The 20,872-nt window shown below is 42.4% G+C and overlaps 2 protein-coding genes and 1 long non-coding RNA gene across 3 annotated transcripts; 2 read left to right on the forward strand and 1 right to left on the reverse strand.

The window, feature by feature from the left end:
• Positions 1-5,704: 5,704 nt before the first annotated feature.
• Positions 5,705-7,697, forward strand: LOC125570269. Its single transcript, XR_007312625.1, has 2 exons — positions 5,705-5,907; positions 7,109-7,697. It is a non-coding gene; the product is annotated as an uncharacterized LOC125570269 (long non-coding RNA).
• Positions 7,698-12,143: 4,446 nt separating this feature from the next.
• On the reverse strand, positions 12,144-14,356 carry LOC116616705. Its single transcript, XM_048731465.1, has 3 exons — positions 13,807-14,356; positions 13,332-13,746; positions 12,144-13,194 (listed from the first exon to the last, which is right to left on the reverse strand). The coding sequence occupies exons 1-3, from the start codon at positions 14,354-14,356 to the stop codon at positions 12,144-12,146; spliced, it is 2,016 nt and encodes a 671-aa protein (XP_048587422.1).
• A 2,879-nt stretch (positions 14,357-17,235) lies between these two features.
• On the forward strand, positions 17,236-20,172 carry LOC5509747 (bcl-2-related ovarian killer protein). The gene is made up of 2 exons (XM_001630198.3): positions 17,236-17,919; positions 19,331-20,172. Exons 1-2 carry the CDS (start codon positions 17,359-17,361, stop codon positions 19,475-19,477), a joined length of 708 nt encoding a protein of 235 aa, XP_001630248.3. The 5' UTR covers positions 17,236-17,358; the 3' UTR covers positions 19,478-20,172.
• Positions 20,173-20,872: the final 700 nt, after the last annotated feature.

Consider the following 20,872-nt stretch of genomic DNA (forward strand, 5'->3'; position numbering starts at 1 on the left):
TTCCTGGAGGAGGGGGGACCATTACATACCTGGAGGAGGGGGGATCATTACATACCTGGAGGAGGAGGACCATTACATTCCTGGAGGAGGGGGGACCATTACATACCTGGAGAAGGGGGGACCATTACATACCTGGAGGAGGGGGGACCATTACATACCTGGAGGAGGGGGACCATTACATACCTGGAGGAGGGGGACCATTACATACCTGGAGGGGGGGCCATAACATACCTGGAGGAGAGGAACCATTACATTCCTGGAGGAGGGGGACCATTACATACCTGGAGGAGGGGGACCATTACATACCTGGAGAAGGGGGGAACCATTACATTCCTGGAGGAGGGGGACCATTACATACCTGGAGGAGGGGGGACCATTACATACCTGGAGGAGGGGGACCATTACATACCTGGAGGAGGGGGGACCATTACATACCTGGAGTAGGGGGACCATTACATACCTGGAGGAGGGGGACCATTACATACCTGGAGGAGGGGGACAATTACATAACTGGAGGAGGGGTACCAATACATACCTGGAGGAGGGGGACCATTACATACCTGGAGGAGGGGGACCATTACATACATGGAGGAGGGGAACAATTACATACCTGGAGGAGGGGGACCATTACATACCTGGAGGAGGGGGACCATTACATACCTGGAGGAGGGGGACCATTACATTCCTGGAGGAGGGGGGACAATTACATACCTGGAGGAGGGGGACCATTACATACCTGAAGGAGGGAGACCATTACATACCTGGAGGAGGGGGACCATTACATACCTGGAGGAGGAGGACAATTACATACCTGGAGGAGGGGGCACCATTACATACCTGGAGGAGGGGTACCAATACATACCTGGAGGAGGGGGACCATTACATACCTGGAGGAGGGGGACCATTACATACATGGAGGAGGGGAACAATTACATACCTGGAGGAGGGGGACCATTACATACCTGGAGGAGGGGGACCATTACATACCTGGAGGAGGGGGACCATTACATTCCTGGAGGAGGGGGGACAATTACATACCTGGAGGAGGGGGACCATTACATACCTGAAGGAGGGAGACCATTACATACCTGGAGGAGGGGGACAATTACATACCTGGAGGAGGGGGACCATTACATACCTGGAGGAGGGGGGACAATTACATACCTGGAGGAGGGGGACAATTACATACCTGGAGGAGGGGGGACCATTACATACCTGGAGGAGGGGTACCAATACATACCTGGAGGAGGGGGACCATTACATACCTGGAGGAGGGGGACCATTACATACATGGAGGAGGGGAACAATTACATACCTGGAGCAGGGGGACCATTACATACCTGGAGGAGGGGGACCATTACATACCTGGAGGAGGGGGGACAATTACATACCTGGAGGAGGGGGACCATTACATACCTGAAGGAGAGGGACAATTACATACCTGGAGGAGGGGGACAATTACATACCTGGAGGAGGGGGACCATTACATACCTGGAGGAGGGGGGACAATTACATACCTGGAGGAGGGGGCACCATTACATACCTGGAGGAGGGGGGACAATTACATACCTGGAGGAGGGGGGACAATTACATACCTGGAGGAGGGGGCACCATTACATACGTATATAATGTATATAACTATGAATATATACTAGAGGATTTTTTACTAAAAGTATCGAATATAAAATATCGTATGGCACTAACAAAACTAATAATAAGCGACCACATTTTACAAATTGAAAGAGGTCGCTACAATAAAAATTGAATATATGAATATATAGTAGAGGGTTATTTACTAAAAGTATCGAATATAAAATATCGTAGGGCACTAACAAATCTAATAATAAGCGACCACATTATACAAATTCAAAGAGGTCGCTACAATAAAAATTATATAACACCAGAACCAAGGGTTTGCCTTCGCTGTTACACTATGGAAAATGAAGAACACTTTCTTGTCAAATGCCCAACAAAGAACTTAGAAATACTCTTTGGCAACAACTAAATAGACATTTCCCAAACTTTACAGATTCAATAGTCCCTTAAAATCACAATAGCATTGTAGCTAAATATGTTTATGACTGCTTTTTAATTAGACAACCTTATTTGTAAATATTAGAGAATAATCTGTCTGTCTGTCTGTCTGTCTGTCTGTCTGTCTGTCTGTCTGTTTGTCTTGTCTGTCTGTCTGTCTGTCTGTCTGTCTGTCTGTCTGTCTGTCTGTCTGTCTGTCTGTCTGTCTGTCTGTCTGTCTGTCTGTCTGTCTGTCTGTCTGTCTGTCTGTCTGTCTGTCTGTCTGTCTGTCTGTCTGTCTGTCTTTGTCTAAATACCTGGAGGGGGGCATTCCATATCTGAATAGGGGGATATTACATATCTGAATGGGGGGGGGCATTACATATCTGAATGGGGGGTCCATTACATATCTGAATGGGGGGTCCATTACATATCTGAATGGGGGGTCCATTACATATCTGAATGGGGGTCCATTACATATCTGAACGGGGGTCCATTACATATCTGAATGGGGGTCCATTACATATCTGAATGGGGGTCCATTACATATCTGAATGGGGGGAACATTATATACCTGTAGGTGCTGGGCCTACCTGTCGGCGGCAGAGGGGTTGGCGTTGCAGTTCCACCTTGAATATAAAATGCTTTCATTAAGGATTATCAAACATCTGTGTGTAAATATTTCTTTTGACTTGGCGTTTCAGTCGATAAAAGATAACAAATATAGCATGCATGAAGAAATCATGATTAGCAGTAGTAAGTGCGCTTCATTTAATTCTAAGTGTTAAATTAAGTCAAACATTTTCCCTAAACTTAATGTATGCACGCTTTGCATAATCTTCCGCAGGATTTGAATGCAATGCACCATGCGCCGTGGAAAGGCGCCACTTACATGAACCAATATGCATTACCCAGACAAGGTTTACATAAGGTTGACGTGTGCGAAAAAGGTGTTACCTGTCATGTTTGACCCTAACCATACATACACGTATATCTACACGCATATCTGCACCCTGCAAAATCCATGGTGATGTATAGAGTGGTACCTCAATTAAGCGGCCACCTTGGGGAGACCGTGCTAAAACAAGGTGCCTTCTAAATGGTCTAAAATGAGCCGGGGCCAGCGCGGGAAATCAGTGATATTCTAATCAAAGGGCTCTGTGAACCAACTCGTGAATGCAAATTTGTTTTTCTAGTTATTTTCTTGTGTGCATAAAACATATACAGGATGAATTTTGAACAAAGGATGAACACATCCAAGATTCTGGGAGTACCAATGTCCTTTCTTTTCGATGTGATGAAACACCAACAAAAAGTAAAGAAAAAAATAAAAAAAAAATAGACGTCACAAGTAGGGATTGAACCTCCGGTCTCTGACGTCTTAGACAAGCGGCAAAACCACTATACCACTGAGGCATTGCCGAAGTAACCGCTGAGTAAAATTAGTTTTTATCCTAATTGGTATCTCACCGTTCGAACTGCTTTTGCTAGCATGTCAAATTTTGCCCTATTCTCTCCGGAAACAGAAGTTAAATACCCGACATAATTAATCAAGCTACAGTCATATGTATTTTAAGCATGTCAACATTCTAGAAATTCGCAAAATCGTTATTGATCGTTTCTTGATGAATAAGCGTGTTTGAACGAGTTTTGTTTGATATTTAGCACTTAATTTATAAAAAGGAATTATGGAAAAAACAACTTATGAAAGTCCATACTATTTTTTTTGACCTGCAAACAGAGGCTTTCTTTTATTACCCTGCTAAGAAAGGCCTTGCTAACAGAGGCTTTTCCCTTGTGTTTCTCTGACTTTAAAAGTCGTAGCTTTGGCTATCCGCACAAAATCACTCTTTCAGCAAAAATTCAAACAAATAATGCGAAAACCCAGAGATGCGGATCTTCAAGTACTAGAAGAAGGAGAATTAAAAGCTTTGCTAGCATTTTACTTGTTTTGTAAACTAACAACTTGAATTGGACTGAACCGTAGAATGGTAGAAGATCGACTGACGTCAGTGACAAAGGCGCATGCGCACGCTCAACCCACATCGAAGACTTTTCTGTAAAAACTAGCTTATATATACTTTATGGCTATATCACGTAATGACCGTATTGGTCACAGGTTGGTGACAAGGCTCTTTTATAGTACTTAACTTTAACCGGAAGTTGGTCACCGGAAGTTTACAGGAATATCCAAAAATTGCTATCCAAAAAAGCACAGAAAGACCACAAAAAGTTTACGGATGATCGATCCAACGATCTGACAAAAGTCCCTCCAATAACTCGTAAATGCTTTGCAAGCATTCACGAGTTAAAAAGCGAAAAAATGATTTTTGAGTGGACTACCAATTATGGTATGTAATGTCCTAATAAGGAATTGACCGAGCGAGCTAGAAAAACAACAGTTTTCAAAACAAGATTGATTGATATGCTTTGTCGGTTCAGAAGAAAAGAAATGAAACTGAAAATACCCTTACATTAAGCCACGGAATGTCATATTCTACTCTTGAATGCTCCTTGAAGTCGAATTTCTATCGCTCTCAAAAGTAACCTGCCCATTTGTATCATCATTTTTTTTTCACTATTTTGAGCGCTATTTTGGATTTTAAGCAACAAATAGGAAACAATGGGTAAATCCAAGATGCCGTCCAAGATGGCGGTTATGGTTGCTGTGCTTATTTTCGCGACACCACCAGTAAGCAGGCTCTTTTAGCTCAGTCGTTGCCACTAGTTACGCTTCTAAGAAAATACTTTATTTCACAAACCTAGTGCTCGGTATACCTGAACATGTAAATCTCTCCTCTCTCCGGCACAGCGGACAGTGTGGATTTCGTCGTCGCGTACTGCTTCGACCGGGAAGATAAGGGAGTGAATATAACCCACAGATGGGAAATGCACATTTGGCGGCCTTAGCGTGAAGACGCGTTTTTGTAGGGCTGTCCGCCAACTCATGCTTTTCGCGAAGGAGCGCTAGAATAGTTTGCATACAGAAGTGTTTTAATGAACAAGCGTAAGGAACGAGGATCCAGTAGCTCTAGTGCCTCAACGGTATCGCCCCAGCCAAAAAAGGTTATGGAAGTATTTGAGAAGGAAACAATGGCGGAGAATGGGGAAGTTAGCAAGTCTCTGAAAAGCAGCCAGTGACACTTGAGTCAATCTGGTTAGTCCTTTTAGAAGTTCAAGCAAAAACCTAAGGTTTAAAGGAAGAAGTTGGGGATTTGAAGAGAGCATTTAATGTGCAGGAGGAGCAAATAAAGGATTTGGAGAAGAAGAGTGTGGCGCTAGACACGAGGGTTTCCACTCTCGGGAAACTTGTTGTCCGAGTTGAGGAAAACGCGGCGAAAGAAGAATACATAGAAAAGTTGGAGGTTAAGCTACATTCATTGGAACAATATACCAGGAAGAACCCGATAGAGGGGGTGCCGAGCGGCACTTCTTCATGCGAGGAAGTCGTAATAAATATGGCAAGAATGTTGAAGGTGGATATCAAGACGGAGGATATTGAAATTTCACACCGGCTAAAGAAAAGGAAGCAAGAAGAGTTAAGTCCTATTATAGCTAAGTTTATTTGTCACAAGAAAAAAGCGGCGTTCTTAAAAGCTAGGAAAGGCCTTAAAGATGTGCGGTACTGGGATTTGAATCTCGGGCTGGAAACCAGCGTGCATTGCGAAGCTTTATGGGCGCATATTTATCAATGAAAATCTATCGCCAGCTAGAAGAAGGATCTTGGGGAGAGCATTGGCTATGAGGAAGAAGAAGATGCTGTTCAGTGCTTGGTCGATAGACGGAAATATTTTCATCAAGAGGTCAGAACAAGGGATGGTTGAAAAAGTCGAGTCTCTGCAAACCCTGGACACAGCTTGAGAACTTGAGAACGGTACAAAATGCATAATTACTGTAAGTAATTATTTTGTTGTTAAGTCGTAACTGTAGGACTTGTTTATCTTTCTGTTCTTCATTAACGGAAAAGTTTGAAAATGGGTCAGTGACGCTTGAAAGAAAGTTTTAGTGCATTATTGCAAAGCTAGGGCAGTTTTAAGGACGGTGCAAAATGTATGATTACTGTGATTAATTTTGCTTTGCTCAGTCAAGCTAAAAGGAACTGCCAAAGACTAGCTATTTCTTTGTAGTGGCAACGTAAAATTAGAATTTGAGACTATGGTTGGGGAAGTTAAAAATTTTTCTAAAAATATTTAACGTGGTATGAGTCTGGCAAGGCTCAGTCGGCTGTGGGATCCATGGGTCTGAGCCTTTTGATGAATGCAATTTATTTAATTGTATTCATTCGGATATTTATATCTGTATGTATTGTGATTGTGAAATGTTTTGTTTTGTCGCGTATTCTATGTTGTATCCCTTGGCTAGAAAAAAAAAATGCGCAATATTATCTTTTTAGATAATGGGTAATGATTTCGAGTTTAAAATACTTTCTCTTAATGTCCGGGGTCTAGGTGAATATAAAAAAATGTCGGAAATGTTTCATTGGATTAATGGACACGGGGGTGACAGTGGCGTCTCGTTTTTACAGGAAACGCATAGCACAAAAGAAGTTGAAAATAATTGGAAAAATATAGGGGAGAAATAGCTTTCGCGCATGGAAATTCCAAGAATAGAGGTGTAGCCATTTTATTTTGGCGTAAACTTAATTACCAATTACAGGATACTGTAGCAGATTCAAATGGGAGGTTTCTGATTATTCGTTGTAAAATTCAAAATGGAGACTTCCTACTTCTTATTTCTTATGCTCCGAACGATGAAGCATCACAGGTCTTGTTGTTTAAGGAAATTCAAATCAAACTTCAGTCGCAAGCGTATACAGGTTCGCCTAATATTGTGTGGGGAGGTGATTTTAATTTTGTTTTTAACTTGGAGTTGGAAGCAGTTTTTGGTAATCCTAAGTAACACCGCTCAATTGCAGCGGTTTAAATAATGTTGGATGAATATAACTTATGTGATATTTGGAGACTTCGAAATCCAACAATAAAGCGATATACGTGGAGAGGCTCGGCACAGGGAAAACGAAGTTCCCAGGGAAATTAATTCATCGTAGGCTTGATTATCTGTTTGTCTCTGATGACCTCCAATCATCTATTTACAGGTGCGATATCATCCCAGCACCCTCGACGGATCATTCGGCGTTTACAGTAGAAATTATGGCTGACTGTAACGTTAGAAGAGGGCCATCTTTTTGGAAATTTAATAATTCCTTATTAGAAAACAGTGGTTACGTAAATGAGTTAACAAAATGCATAGATATTTGGAAACAAGAGTTAGTTGAAGAAGGAATTGATAATTCGCAATTAAAGTGGGAGGTTATGAAATACAAGATAAGGAAATTTAGTATTAGTTTTTCGAAAACATTGGCGCGTAAACGACGGGAAAATTACAGAGAATTAGAAGAGGAGTTAAAAGTTATTGAAAACAGTTGGGTGGACTGAAAATGATGAACTATCAAAAAGGCATGAAATAGCATTGCGTAATTTGGATGAGTTGAGTAATTACTTACAGAAGGTTTAATTATCCGGTCGAAAGCTGAATGGCACGAGTTAGGGGAAAAACACAGTATTTTTTGTCCTTGGAGAGACGCAACAAATCTAAAACTCATATTAAAAAAAATTGTGGAAGATGGTAAGGAACTTTCAGGGCAGGCAGATATCATTCAAAATCTTCAGAGTTATTTCAGCAGGCTATATGAAAGGAAAAGTGTAAAAACAGAGGAGGAGTGCCTTACGTTTTTGTCGGAACTAAACATACCGCGACTTCAGGCACCACATAGGAATAAATGTGAAGGCCTTCTATCGGTGACTGAATGTTTCAATAGCTTGAACCAGATGGGTGCGTCGAAAACTCCGGGTGTCGATGGACTAACGAAAGAATTTTATATCGCGTTTTGGTCTGCCTTAGGCACAGATTTGGTCAAATCTCTTAATCATGGTTTTACACAAGGCCGTCTAAGTACAACCCAGCGGCAGATGATAGTAACATTGTTGGAGAAACCAAATAAGGAAACAAGGTCTCTTAATGCCTGGCGCCCTATAAGCCTGATAAACGTTGATTCTAAAATATGCAGCAAAGTACTATGCAATCGTTTGGTAGATACTCTTCCGTCCTTGATTCACACTGATCAGGCAGCATTTGTTAAAGGTAGAACGATAGACGAACCAATTAGAATTATAGAAGATGTGATGAATTATGTAAAAAATAGAAATGAATCGTACATAATGTTTGCAGCCGATTTTGAAAAGGCTTTTGATTCTATAGAACACTCTTTTATCTATGCAACCTTGAGACAGTTTGATTTTGGCGAGAATTTTATTAGGTGAATTCAAGTTCTTTTAACAGATAACGTTAGCTCTATTTTGAATAACGGTCACGCTACTACCTTCTTCCAGCTAGGCAGAGGAACAGAACATGGAGATCCAATGTCACCGTATTTATTTATCTTAGTGTTGGAGGTATTAGCAATTATGGTTAGGTCATCTCCGGAGGTAAAAGGCCTGAAAATCGTAAAGTCTTAAAATTAATCTAACAAAATCTGCAGGATGGCTGGGCGCAAAAAATAAAGATAGGAAAAGGCAAGGCATTAAGTGGGTAGATCTTCACTAAAAAGATATTACAATTTTAGGGATTTATTTTTCATATAATGAGAGACTGTTTGATGAAAATAACTTTAAGCGCAATTTTGAGAGATTTAAATCCGTGTTAGAAGTTTGGAAGTTGCGGACATTAACACTCTATGGACAGTGCGGAACATTACCATTTTTGGTTATATTTGATAAACAATCTGATTAACCAATCAGAGATGAGTATTACTATGCCCAGTCTCAAGCGGACACGCCTCAACTTAGAGTGGAAAAACAAAATGGCGGTTCCGTCGAATCGGGAAAATCATGTTGAACGCCGCTTTTTAACTCTCTGCTAGCAGTGATTTCTTCTTATCTGTTTAAGCAGGGATTTCACCGACTCAGTGGGTCATATATACCCTATTTGTGTTGTTTCTCATCGGCGACAGACCTCATTTGCAGGGTTATTTTTACTACTTCACCGAATCGTACTGTAATGAACGCGGAAGGGTAAGCCACTGCTAGCAGGGTATAACATTGATCACCAATTATCTAGTTGTACGTTTCATCAAGTCATACAAATTCACAAAATTTCCCTGGATTTATCTTGCTTTCGCACTCGGAATGAAGACACTCCAAGAAAAATTTTAGCTGGGATATTGAAACTAAAATGAATCTTATACAGAATGGCAGCGAGTCTCATTAAAAAAAATGAAGCTAAATCGTATACAGATTGGCCGTGAGTCAATGTTTATTGTATGCAATTTAAAGACACTACATGAAAGTACTGTTTAAATGTTTATATTTGATCCTGGAATAAATAGATTTGCTATGATCAGTAAATCTCAGGGATGGCAGTCATTATTCATTGCTGCATTAGTTTGCTATTACTCGTTGTAAAAAAAGTCCTTACCACAAATGCTCACATTATGGCTTTTTTTATAAATGGATTCTAGAGGGGGCACTTGTTTGAGGGGCTATGTAATGTGCTTATTCAATGAGGTGTGTATGTATACCTCGGTGTCAGGCAGACTGGTTTTCAGCTAACAAATTATCTATTGATATAAAAAAGTCTAATTATATGATATTTAGACCACGGCAAAAAAGGCAAACACTTGAAGTTGATGTATGTATTGGCCATCATTATATTTCGCAGGTTGAAGAAACAGTTTTTCTAGTGTCGTTTTAGACGAACATTTGACGTGTATCCACATATTTCTAATGTTACTAGGAAAGTCTCCAAAGCAGTGGGACTAAAATACTTCCTCGATACTTTGACAATATATTTTTTCAACTAGTATATTGAATTTTTCCTTTTTTTGACTTTTTGTATGTGTGTATGTGTTTTTTATATAAAATCATAGTTCAGGTATATTAGTATGTAATCTCCTTATTTATATTTAGCCATGACTTAATATTATGTTTTTTTTTCTTATAAATGGGGAGGACTGTCTCGTAGAAGCCTTATATATTTAATGTACTTATTGTAAATATGTGGCAAATAAAAAAAACTTGAAAACTTGAAAAACTTGTCAGAACCATCCCCAAAGGACTTCATTGTATCCAGCTCTGTTTTCATCATGATTCATTTTATCAAAAAAAGGAAGTTTTGTGACACAAATCGTGCTTAATACACAGGTTCTAACACCAAGTTAGAGCCATTGTGGGTGTATTTCATTGTGTGTGCAGACAAATGGAAAAAGGCATAAAGTGTAAACTAGGGTAAGGAAAAGGCATGGTGAGGGCAAAGGGGTGGTGACTAAGGGTATGTCTAATTGGGGGTGCTGACACAGGTTGTGAAGATGAAGTAAACTTGTACCATGTTTGATTACTAGGCCTTGGAGATAATAGGAGAATAGGAGTGTAGTCATACCCTGGGTACCAGAGGCTCCAAGCTTCACTAGAGCAGATATCATATGGAAAATATCTATTCATATTTGGTGATACTTCACGCTTATTTTTTTTTCTCGCCAGTCTCTATTATATGCGCAAATATTCTTTTCTTTTTATGAAAAGGGAATTAATTTGATTTGATAGGCAAGTCTGAGTGTTGAAGCTCCCTTTTAAAACAATAGTGATATTAAAAATTTATATGTTTGGGGTATATAGGTTTGAGTAATTGTTTGGGAGGTAAGTTTCTATACTTGGTATATTTTATGTATAGAACTCAGATTTGGGTATTTTTTTTGGGAGAGGGGCTAATTTGACAAAAAGTCCTTATCGCAAATGCTTATTTTAGCACATTATGCCCTTCTTTTTACCTCTCTTGTACCAGGTTTGATTACTAGGCCTTGGAGATTCTAGGAGTATGATTGTGCAGTCATAGATATCATACTGTATGGAAAATAAATATTTATATTTGGTGATACTTCAGGCCCATTTTTTATCTCTGTGCCTATTGCACAGAGTTTGTTTGTTGTCTTTTTTATAAAAATGGAATAAAATTTATTTAATAAGCAAATCTGAGAGTTGAAGCCCTCTTATAGCAAGATTTTGTATGCTTGGGCTATAGAATTTAGGTTTGGTTATTTATTTGGGAAGTAAGTTTCTATGCTTGGTATATTTTATGTATAGAACTCAGGTTCGGGTATTTTTGAGGATGAGTAGGGGGGCTAATTCATCAAATAGTTCTTACTGCAAATGCTTATTTTAACATATTATGCCCCTCTAGCACTAGATTTTAGAGGGGGCACTGGTTTGAGTGGCTATGTAATGCGCTTTCTCAATGAGGGCTATTTTATGGTGTGTGCAGACAAATAGGAAAAGCATAGAGTGTAAAATTAAAGGTTGAGAAATGCATGGTAAGGGGAGTGAGGTTGTGATGACTGAGGGCATGTCACATGTGGTGTGCTCACACAAGGTGCGGAGACAATGATATGGACGACGACGACTGTTAAGGGACTGTATTTTTTTATTTTAAACGAAGAAAAAAGGACAAACTCGTGGCGGACAAAACCGAACTGTACAAATCACAGCAACCCTATCCCTAGTCCCGCGCGGTTCGGACACAGGGCTTGCGCGCTTAAATAATGGAAAATGCAAAATCAACATATGTAATCGTTCAAAACACCCCCACCCGTGACGTGATCCGGGGTGAAACGTCACTATCTAACACAGTTCAATATCAATAGCAATAACGTAACTATCGTCTTAGCTGTTCGGTCATAACAGTGTCACTGTTCCTGGCTTGCTTCCAGGAGCGCTAGCTTCCCAACAGGTCGGATCAATGTTCCTTTCGTAGTTGCGACTTCCGCAGATCGCACAAGACCATCAGGACTAGCAATCGGTGCCAGAACTCGTCCCAAGCGCCACTTGCTTCTGGGTACATCTCTCTCCACGATCAACACAAGGTCGCCGCGGCGAAGATTGCGCTGTATCGCACGCCACTTGCTGCGCTGGACCAGGTGTGGCACGTACTCTCTTCTCCACCGGCGCCAAAACTGATCAGCCAAGTACTGACTGTGGCGCCATCGACGACGAAGTGACATATCTCTCTCGCTGAATTCACCGGGCGCGGAATTTGTACTCGCACATCCATGAAGGAAGTGGTTTGGCGTTAGCACACTCACATCAGTAGGAGATGACACACTTCCCCCGTACACCAGTGGACGCGAGTTCAGTATAGACTCCGCCTCGGCGAGTACAGAAGACTTCATCTAGTGTAAGGACGTTTCCTAACGTCACTCTCATCGTGCGCTTGGTAGACTTCACCAACACTTCCCAGGCTCCACCGAACCAAGGCCCATCAGTCGGATTGAAGTCCCACTTCACACCGTGCACACTGAGCTCATCTGCGATTCGTTCTTGACTCAACTCCTGGAGTGCCTCCCTCAACTCTCGCTCAGCTCCTACAAAGTTCGAACCATTGTCACTCATAATCCTGACAGGATTACCTCGGCGGGCGCGAAAGCGACGCAAAGCCATAATAAAGGAATCTGTATCGAGGCTATGCGCGGTCTCTAGATGCACGGCGCGCATGTGCAGGCACGTAAATAGGCACACGTAACGCTTCTCCACGCGATTTCGACCAACACGAACTTGAAACGGCCCCGCGTAGTCTAAGCCTACATGCTTGAACGGCGTGCTGACACCAGCAAGACGAACGGCTGGAAGGTCACTCATCTTCTGGGTCATCGGCTGGACGCGACGGCGATGGCACAGTGGGCACTTAATGGTGCACTCCTTCACTTCTGCCCGCCCACGCAGTATCCAGAATCTCTCGCGTAGGTGGTTGAAGACATGCTCCACTCCAACATGGCGAAGCTTCTGATGGTACTCGGTGACTATCAGGCGTGTGACGTCCTGTCCGTGGTCGAGGATTATCGGGTGCTTCGTTTCCCATGGTATGTCGGCCCGGTCTTTCCTCCCTCCGACGCGGAGAACTCCATCTACAAGCTGTGGATCGAGGTTTGCAATGCGACTTGCTCGAGGAACTGGCTGTCCCTTCTCCAACGACTCAATTTCTCTGGCGAACCTGTCTCTCTGTGCCCACTTGATCCAGTACAGCTCCTCTGTCTTCAACTCTTCAATGCTTAGTGCTCCCGACTTGGGGTTATCTCGGTTGCGCAGGTTATACAGGAAACGCAGGATCCAGGCCGTAACTCGGCGCAGCTTTAACCAACTGAAAGCGCAGCTGTGTCGATCAAAGGGGCGTCTGCTTCTTGCTAAACTCTCAGGACCTTCTTTCGCATCTCAGACTTTTCCGACGGCGGTGCAGTGGTTTGAACGTCATCTATTGGCCAAGCGTGCACTGGTAACCTCAGGAACTCCGGTCTTTCAATCCAAGTTGTGTGGGCTTGTATGTCGCCTGCGGAGGCTTCTGTTGTTGCCACATCGGCGATGTTCATCTCCGTTCGTACGTGGTGCCACTGGATGAGGTCACTCTCTGTCAAGATCTCAGCTACACGGTTGGCGACAAACGGCTTGAAATTCCTCGGCTCGCCACGAATCCACCACAGTGCGGTAGTGGAGTCCGAAAGGTAGATCACCTCTCGCATACTCAAACTGAGCTGTACACAAGCGGCCTTGGCGAGTCGTACGGCTAGCTGACACGCCATTAGCTCCCCTCTCGGGATTGAGATCGGCTTCAACGGCATGAGGCGCGTTTTTGCGATGACTAGATGACACGTGACTTCCCCGACTGTCGACGTTGCGCGCACGTAGGCGACTGCGGCGCATGCTTCCTCAGACGCATCGCAAAACACTACTAACTGCTTCTTCCTTAACTTACTGGGCTGACGGTAAATGTAGCGTGGGACAACAAAGGACTTTAGGGCAACCATCTCCGCCTCCCACTTGCTCCACTCTAAGCGCAGATCTGACGGTAGTAACTCATCCCAGTCTATGCCACGTGACGATGTACGCTGCAACATGACTTTGGCGCGAACCACGTATGGACTTGCCCATCCTAACGGGTCATACAATCCCGCTAGTTTCTTGAGGACACCCCGTTTTGTTTCTTCTGCGGGAGGTCTTTCGACGTGTGCAAATGCAAAGCCGAGGGTGTCTGACTGAGGATCCCATCGCACCCCAAGCGCTCGACCTTGCGGCAGCTCTCCCATCTCTAGGGCCTCGTTACGGACGGCTCGCTCTGTCTCCGGTACGGTAGCTAACACCTCGGCAGACGACGACATCCACTTACGCATGGGAAATCCCCCTTCAGCCATAAGTGCGGTAACATCCTCGCGCAGCTTTACAGCTTCTCCGACATCCTCACAGGACGTGTATAAGTCATCAATATATCGAATATGTCGCGCTTGACTACGGCGGCGGCGTCTGGCCATTGCTCCTTCTTGTCTTCAGCTGTACGCTGGACGGCAAAGTTCGCTTCACATGGCGACGACTTATCTCCGAACACGAGGCAATTCATCTCATAAACATCAGGCGGCTTGTCCGTCTCTAGATCTCGCCAAAGATAGCGGTGGTACTTGCGGTCCTCTGTACGCAAGCGCACATGACAAAACATGTCTGACACATCACCCGCGAGCGCTACAGGTCGTTCACGGAAACGCATCAAAACGCCTGGTAGATCGTTATGTAGACTAGGCCCTGCTTCTAGACAGTCGTTGAGACAGATCCCATCGTGCACTGCGGCTGAATCAAACACGACTCTTGGAAGAGGCTTGTGTGGCGACAACACCGGGTGATGGGGTAGCAGCCATTGCTCTGTATCCTCCACCCGTTCCTCATCTGAGAGCTTGCGGGCAAACCCTTTCTCGACGTACGCGCTGATTGCTTTCTTATACCCTTGCGCCAGCTCCGGGTCTTTCTGCAGGCGACGCTCCACTGACTCTAGGTGACTCAAGGCTGTGGCGTAGTTATTAGGTAATGGAGGTCGGTCAGGTTTCCACAAGAGCGCTAACTCGTAACCTGAATCCACTATGGGGCCATTAAGGCTGCTGTGTCGAGGCCTAACAAAACATCAACCGTCTCGTTGCCCGTGTTCTCTACTGGGACATCACACAAATGCGCATAGCGTCGCTTGACCTCTGACCAATCAATAGCACTGACAGGAGCACAGATGCTTTTTATTGTCCACGCGCTCACAGTTCCTTTAACCGCAGATGATGCAAATGGTAGATGCACGCGCTCTGACTTGACCGTGGTACTAACCCCCCCTACTGTGTCAACGGTTAGGTTTTGCCTAGGACCTGATATCCCCAGTTGCTGCAAACCCAGTTCTTACAAGGGTAGTTTCGCTGCCTGAATCCAAAAGTACTAAAACCATAACTACTTGGCCAGAGTCACTAGTAAATGGTACTGCAACAGTTTTGAGCGCGACTTTATTGACACTTGGCGTTCTGGCTTGCGCTTTCCCGCAATGAACCTCTTTATCCCCTGGAGGAAGTTCGACAGTTAAGGGCTCTCTAGATGGTTGTTTGGGAGCAAAGTGAAATACACAACAATTATAGGTGAAAATGATAATGGTGGCTTGAGAGCTCCTGATTTCTTTGCATCAATTAGAGCTACTCGTGTTACTTTAGCTTTAAAGTTGTCAAATGAAGAGGAGAGAACATAAGGTTTTACCAAGATACCTTTTAAAAATAATTGGAGGTGTGGGAACAATACGCGACAATTTTGATATAAAACGTCTTCAGGACGATATATCCGGTTATTATAAGGAGGTGTTTGGAATATGGGCCGAGCTCTTTTCAAACCCAATAAATGATTCGGATTTAGAGGATGAAGTGCTGTGGAATAACAAGCATATTAAAATTGGGGGGAGGTCTGTTTTCTTTAGATCCTTTTATGAATGTGGCATCCGCACAGTAAGAGATTTATGCAGTAAGGTGGGTCGTTTTGAGTGGCAGATATGTTTGAAGAAAGGTGTCCCAGGTACAGGGTATTTTAACTGGTTATCTTTATTTAATGCTATTCCAAAAGTATGGAAAGATAAGTTGAGACATAATCCTGGCTTGGTAGGACAGTCTAAACCAGCAGCACGTTTGTTACGGTTAGGTAATTAGAGATACGAAATAGGAAAATTTAAGGCTAAACAGGTATATAATCATATAGTAAGAATGAAGTTTAAACCGCCAACTGCACAGTTAAACAGTCTCCAAAGAATAGGAGGCTCTCCTGAGTCCATCGATTGGAGACAAGTTTATCGTAGAATTTACACCACAGCTAGAGACACTATTCAAGGTCCTTTCAATATAAAATTCTTAACAATTGCCTTTTTATGAACAAAGATCTGTTTCGGTTTGGACTAGTGGATAGTCCTTCGTGCTCTTATTGTTTTTCCCATTTAGAAACTGTTGACCACATCTTATTGAGTGTACTAAGACAAGAAATTTATACCTAGACATCCAAAAATGGTTAAGTGCCTTCAAGGTGCAACTCCCACCTCTATGTATTAAAGATATAATACTAGGTGTGGAAAATGAAAACGCAGCGGTGAACTCCGTGATCCTAAATTATAAACTCCTGGTTTATAAAAGGAGGGAATCACACAAATTGCCAAACTTATACTCATTTAAACTATTCCTCAGAGACATAGAGAAAGTAGAAAGGCGGGCTTCAAAATTGAGTAATAAACCATTGCAGCATTTGAAGAAATGGGAATTGATAATACATGCATTAAGCTCTACCGGGATAATGTAGTTTGTGTTGTGGTTGTGTTGTGTTTTTTGTATATGCAAATCAAATGAAAGAGAGAAAAATACCGAGTACATAACATATAACATAAGTTTAAGTTATATATGGAGATTAACTTAAGTTCTTTTTTTTTTACAATAATCATATAAGAACTTTGCATATTTATGTATATATGTGTGTTTGTGTGTGTAAAAAATGATGAAACGAAATCAAAAGTTAAAAAAAAAAAAGAAGAAAGATATTCTCAATGTGCACTTGCCTGCTTCACCTTGACTCGAGTTTACTTGATTCGGCTCCGGTCCTTTCTACACTCATGAGTCATAATACTCGTTCTCCCCCCCCCCCCCCCCTCCCCCCACCCCCATTTCTCCACCTGGCCTGGTAGACCATTCAATGAATGAATGAATTATTAACCAATCGTTTTATTGTGCCTCTTGCGCAGCCAGCTATTCCAAAATAACAAGTACTTCGAGTATTTAGTAACGATCTTTGTTAACGCATATTGTATTGGCATTAAATACTTTGAACATGACAATGTCAAGATATCCATTGCAAATTATTTTTCATCAATCACCGCTTCATCGTATTTCTATAGAAACCGTTGAAGCGTGAAGAACGTAAATAACCCATCGGAAGATCAAAAGCAAGCACGAAATTATCCCTTTGCTCACTCACACATATTACAGACATGGGAGCAAAAGCGTGTTTTGTCAAACTTTTCACATTCATTATAAACACAGCGTCGCGGATTTACAAATGTGCAGCTGAGGGAAAACATAACACCAAAAGCACAACAAACAATGAAATCGCCGAACAAGCAACTTATTTGTGTGAAAAATACATCCAGAATCGCTTCCAAAGGTCCTGGAATAACACGAATAATAAATTCTACAAAACAGCCGTCCTCCGAGACACCAAACTCTGCTCGAAAGAGGTTGTATCGACACTTTGTGATGTGGGTCGGATGATGGAGAATGCATACCCAGCGCTGTATCAAAACATTAGCGAACAGCTCAACTTTAGAATCAATCTAGAGATTGTCGTTTGCGGCATGTTTACTTGCGTGTGTGATAATATTCTTGCGTCCGGTATAACCTGGGCCAGGGTCGTATCACTATATGCTTTCGCGGCAGCCCTTGCCGTTGACTGTTGCCAAACAGACGTCAGAATTGCTAAGAATATTTCCAAATGGATGGGTCAGTACACGAAGAAAAGGTTGTCTGGATGGGTCAGAGAGAACGGTGGCTGGGTGAGCAGAAGGCTTTATTTGTATTTACCAGTTTACTCAGACATAATTCTATTCAAGTTTTCTGAGGTTCAAAGGGCGCTAGGGCTCACTTATGTTTTGAAGTGACAAAGAACCCGAGTGTCTATCACACGGTTCGTGTCTTTGATAATGATTACCCAAGGTCACGGTCTGCTACCTCACTATACATAATTTCGCGATGTGAAAATTTTGCAAGTTTGCCGATATAATCGCGACACCTCATTTTCGCGATTTCCACTATCCTACAGGTAGCCCAAGCTCTGTCAATGAGCAACTTGAACCGACCGGCTCATTGAAGTCGTTACTTTATGCAAGTATTCTTCCATAAAAATGTATTAAATTTAATCCAACTTGATGTAGTTGTCTATTATTCACACATTTGAGCGATTAGAGCGCATTCGGGGCCGCTTTAACGCTGGTGAGACTTAGAATTCCCTCTCACTTCTTTCTTTAGTGGCGTGATAGGGGGAATTCTAAATTTCACCAAACAGCGTTAAAACGGCCCCAAATGCGCTCTATTCGCTTAAACGTGGTAATAATAAACGGCTACAAGTACTACATCATGTTGGATTGAATTTATTCCATTTTAATGGAAGATTACTTGCATAAAGAAACAACTCCATATGTTCTCTCTATTAACGGTCAATCAGCCGGTCGGTTCAAATTCTTCATTGACAGAGCCTGGGCTACCTGTGACTATCTAGTAAAAGGTAATATGATTTTGTATTTCTAGATCACCTATGATTCTCGGGAAAAAAAGAGCTTGATCACCTATGTTTTTTGGAGTTGCTTTTGTTACCACCACCACCATTTTCGGGAGATTTTTAGGTGCGACATGCTTTAAAAAAAAGGAAACCTAGTATTTTCGGGAGCGAGTATACAAGGGACATTAGCTAGAAATTTCGCTTAAGGATCTTAGAATCGCTAAGAGTTTGGATGCCTTGGGATGAGAAACTAGATTTTTCGGATGGCCGTTATTTCGCCTAGCAAATCCGAACAGATAAAAAAATATCTAGGAAAGCTCTATACTGTATAAAAATGACTGCAAACGAATAAAAACGGTATCTTAGCTCATTTTAGGCCGGTTGTGAAATGTTCGTCGTTGGGTGCCCTTGCTAAAGGTACGGTAATACGAGCAGCAAAATCGTACAACTGCTGCTCGTATTACCGTACCAAACTAACAACAGGTAGGCCACCCTCAAAAATAAGGTATATTAAGGCTTAGTAAGATGGTGATGTTACTGGAACGCTTCTAAATGAACATTTCAGAACAGCGTATACTCCTAACACGAGAACACCTTGCCGCTCATCCTGTTCATTATACTGGCCTGTGGATACCAAAATAGCTATGAACACTTTCGCATTAACGTTTTTTATCCTTCTCTTTTATCAGGAGGCTCTACCGCTGCATTTTTGCGAAGAGAAATACTGCATGTTCATCTCAGCCTCCAGGTTCCTTCGAAGCATAGCCCTGCCGCTCTATTTGGGTGTGTTCGCTGCTCTTGCGGTTGTGATAACGATTTGGTCCTCTCCCGAGTGAGATTAGATAGAAGATCCTGGTTTAATGAACAGGGGAGACACTTTAAAGAAGTATATCTCCTTGATTGTCCCTGCAGCCAAACAGCTTCAACCCATCGACTCCTGGCTATTTTTGAGCTGAATTTATATATATAAAAAAAGGCCAAAAACAAATACCCCCCCCCCCCCCCCAAATTTGGAGTTTTTCTTACAGCCTGTCGAAGTCAAACACCGCTACAGCAAGCGGTATCCAAGCTTTCCAACAGTGCTATGCGGTCCGATCTCCAACGCACCGTGACTGTGCTAATGCACGTCATGTTTGCACGCTCACAATCCACAACAAAAGTAAGTGGGACACTTCCCATACGAACAACCGCCAACCCTCTCCCCCCGATTAATATTGGTTAGAGGCGATTTTTCAGCTCAAAACACAAGCAGTAGCAAGGTGATCATTTGCCCTCCAGCATTGAGAAAGGGGGAGGGAAAGTGTCCCATTAGTTTTGTTACAGATTGCAGGTAGAATTGTTGAACTGCTATGATTATGGGGGAAGAGTTTGCCCGCCTCTCTGTCTTAGACTCCCATGATGCAGTGCATCTACAATTTAGAATAAACATGGCGACTCGCTTGTGGTAAAGGTGTTAGCATTAATAATTGTGGCTGAAGGATGTAAAATGGGACCCGATGGAGCGCAATTAAGGTATATATTTGTGACTTGATCTGTGTTTGCTTGTCTTTATTTGTCTTTTTGGTGAGAAAAGTTTGAGTTTTAGCATTTGGTGAGCAACTTTTCTCTCGAGGGACTAAACCCCTTTCTGGGCCACAATTCCCCTTAGAACTACACACGAGGCTAACATTATAGTAATGTAACTTGCTTTATTGGGAAAACAGTCAAGACACAACTTCAAGTTATATTTTCTTTTCCTGAAGAATCACGAGGGACTGATTCTAATCCTGGTCCGCTTGTGTTCAAACGAGCGAAAATTTACCAACACATTTTAGGCAGCCGGTTTGGCGAGATGGAATGACAAAAGCACACTGAGTAATACACTCGAACAACCCTTCTACTACCGATGCAAAATATTAAGAGATGTGGCTTTTGTTGAAAGCAATATTATGTGAGTTTTGAATTTCCCCATGTAGTCGTGCGTACAACCCGGCATGATCTCATGATATGATAGGTCTTTCATTCACCGAATACAAACATGAAAAAAAAAAAATAACCTTAACACCTTTCGCTTCCTATGAAAAGCAGCATGTGCTATCTGTAAAGACTTTCTTTTATGGCTTATGTAAAAATGATTTATCCACGCCGGGTTTTTCAAATTACTATCACAGGAATTGTTGACCCCAATTTCTGACTCAACCACTACTGTATTTCTCCTGCAGTCGTATATTAAAATCTTAATACTATAGTTT

This window comes from Nematostella vectensis, chromosome 8 (genome assembly GCF_932526225.1).
Source record: "Nematostella vectensis chromosome 8, jaNemVect1.1, whole genome shotgun sequence".
NCBI classification, from domain to species: domain Eukaryota; kingdom Metazoa; phylum Cnidaria; class Anthozoa; order Actiniaria; family Edwardsiidae; genus Nematostella; species Nematostella vectensis.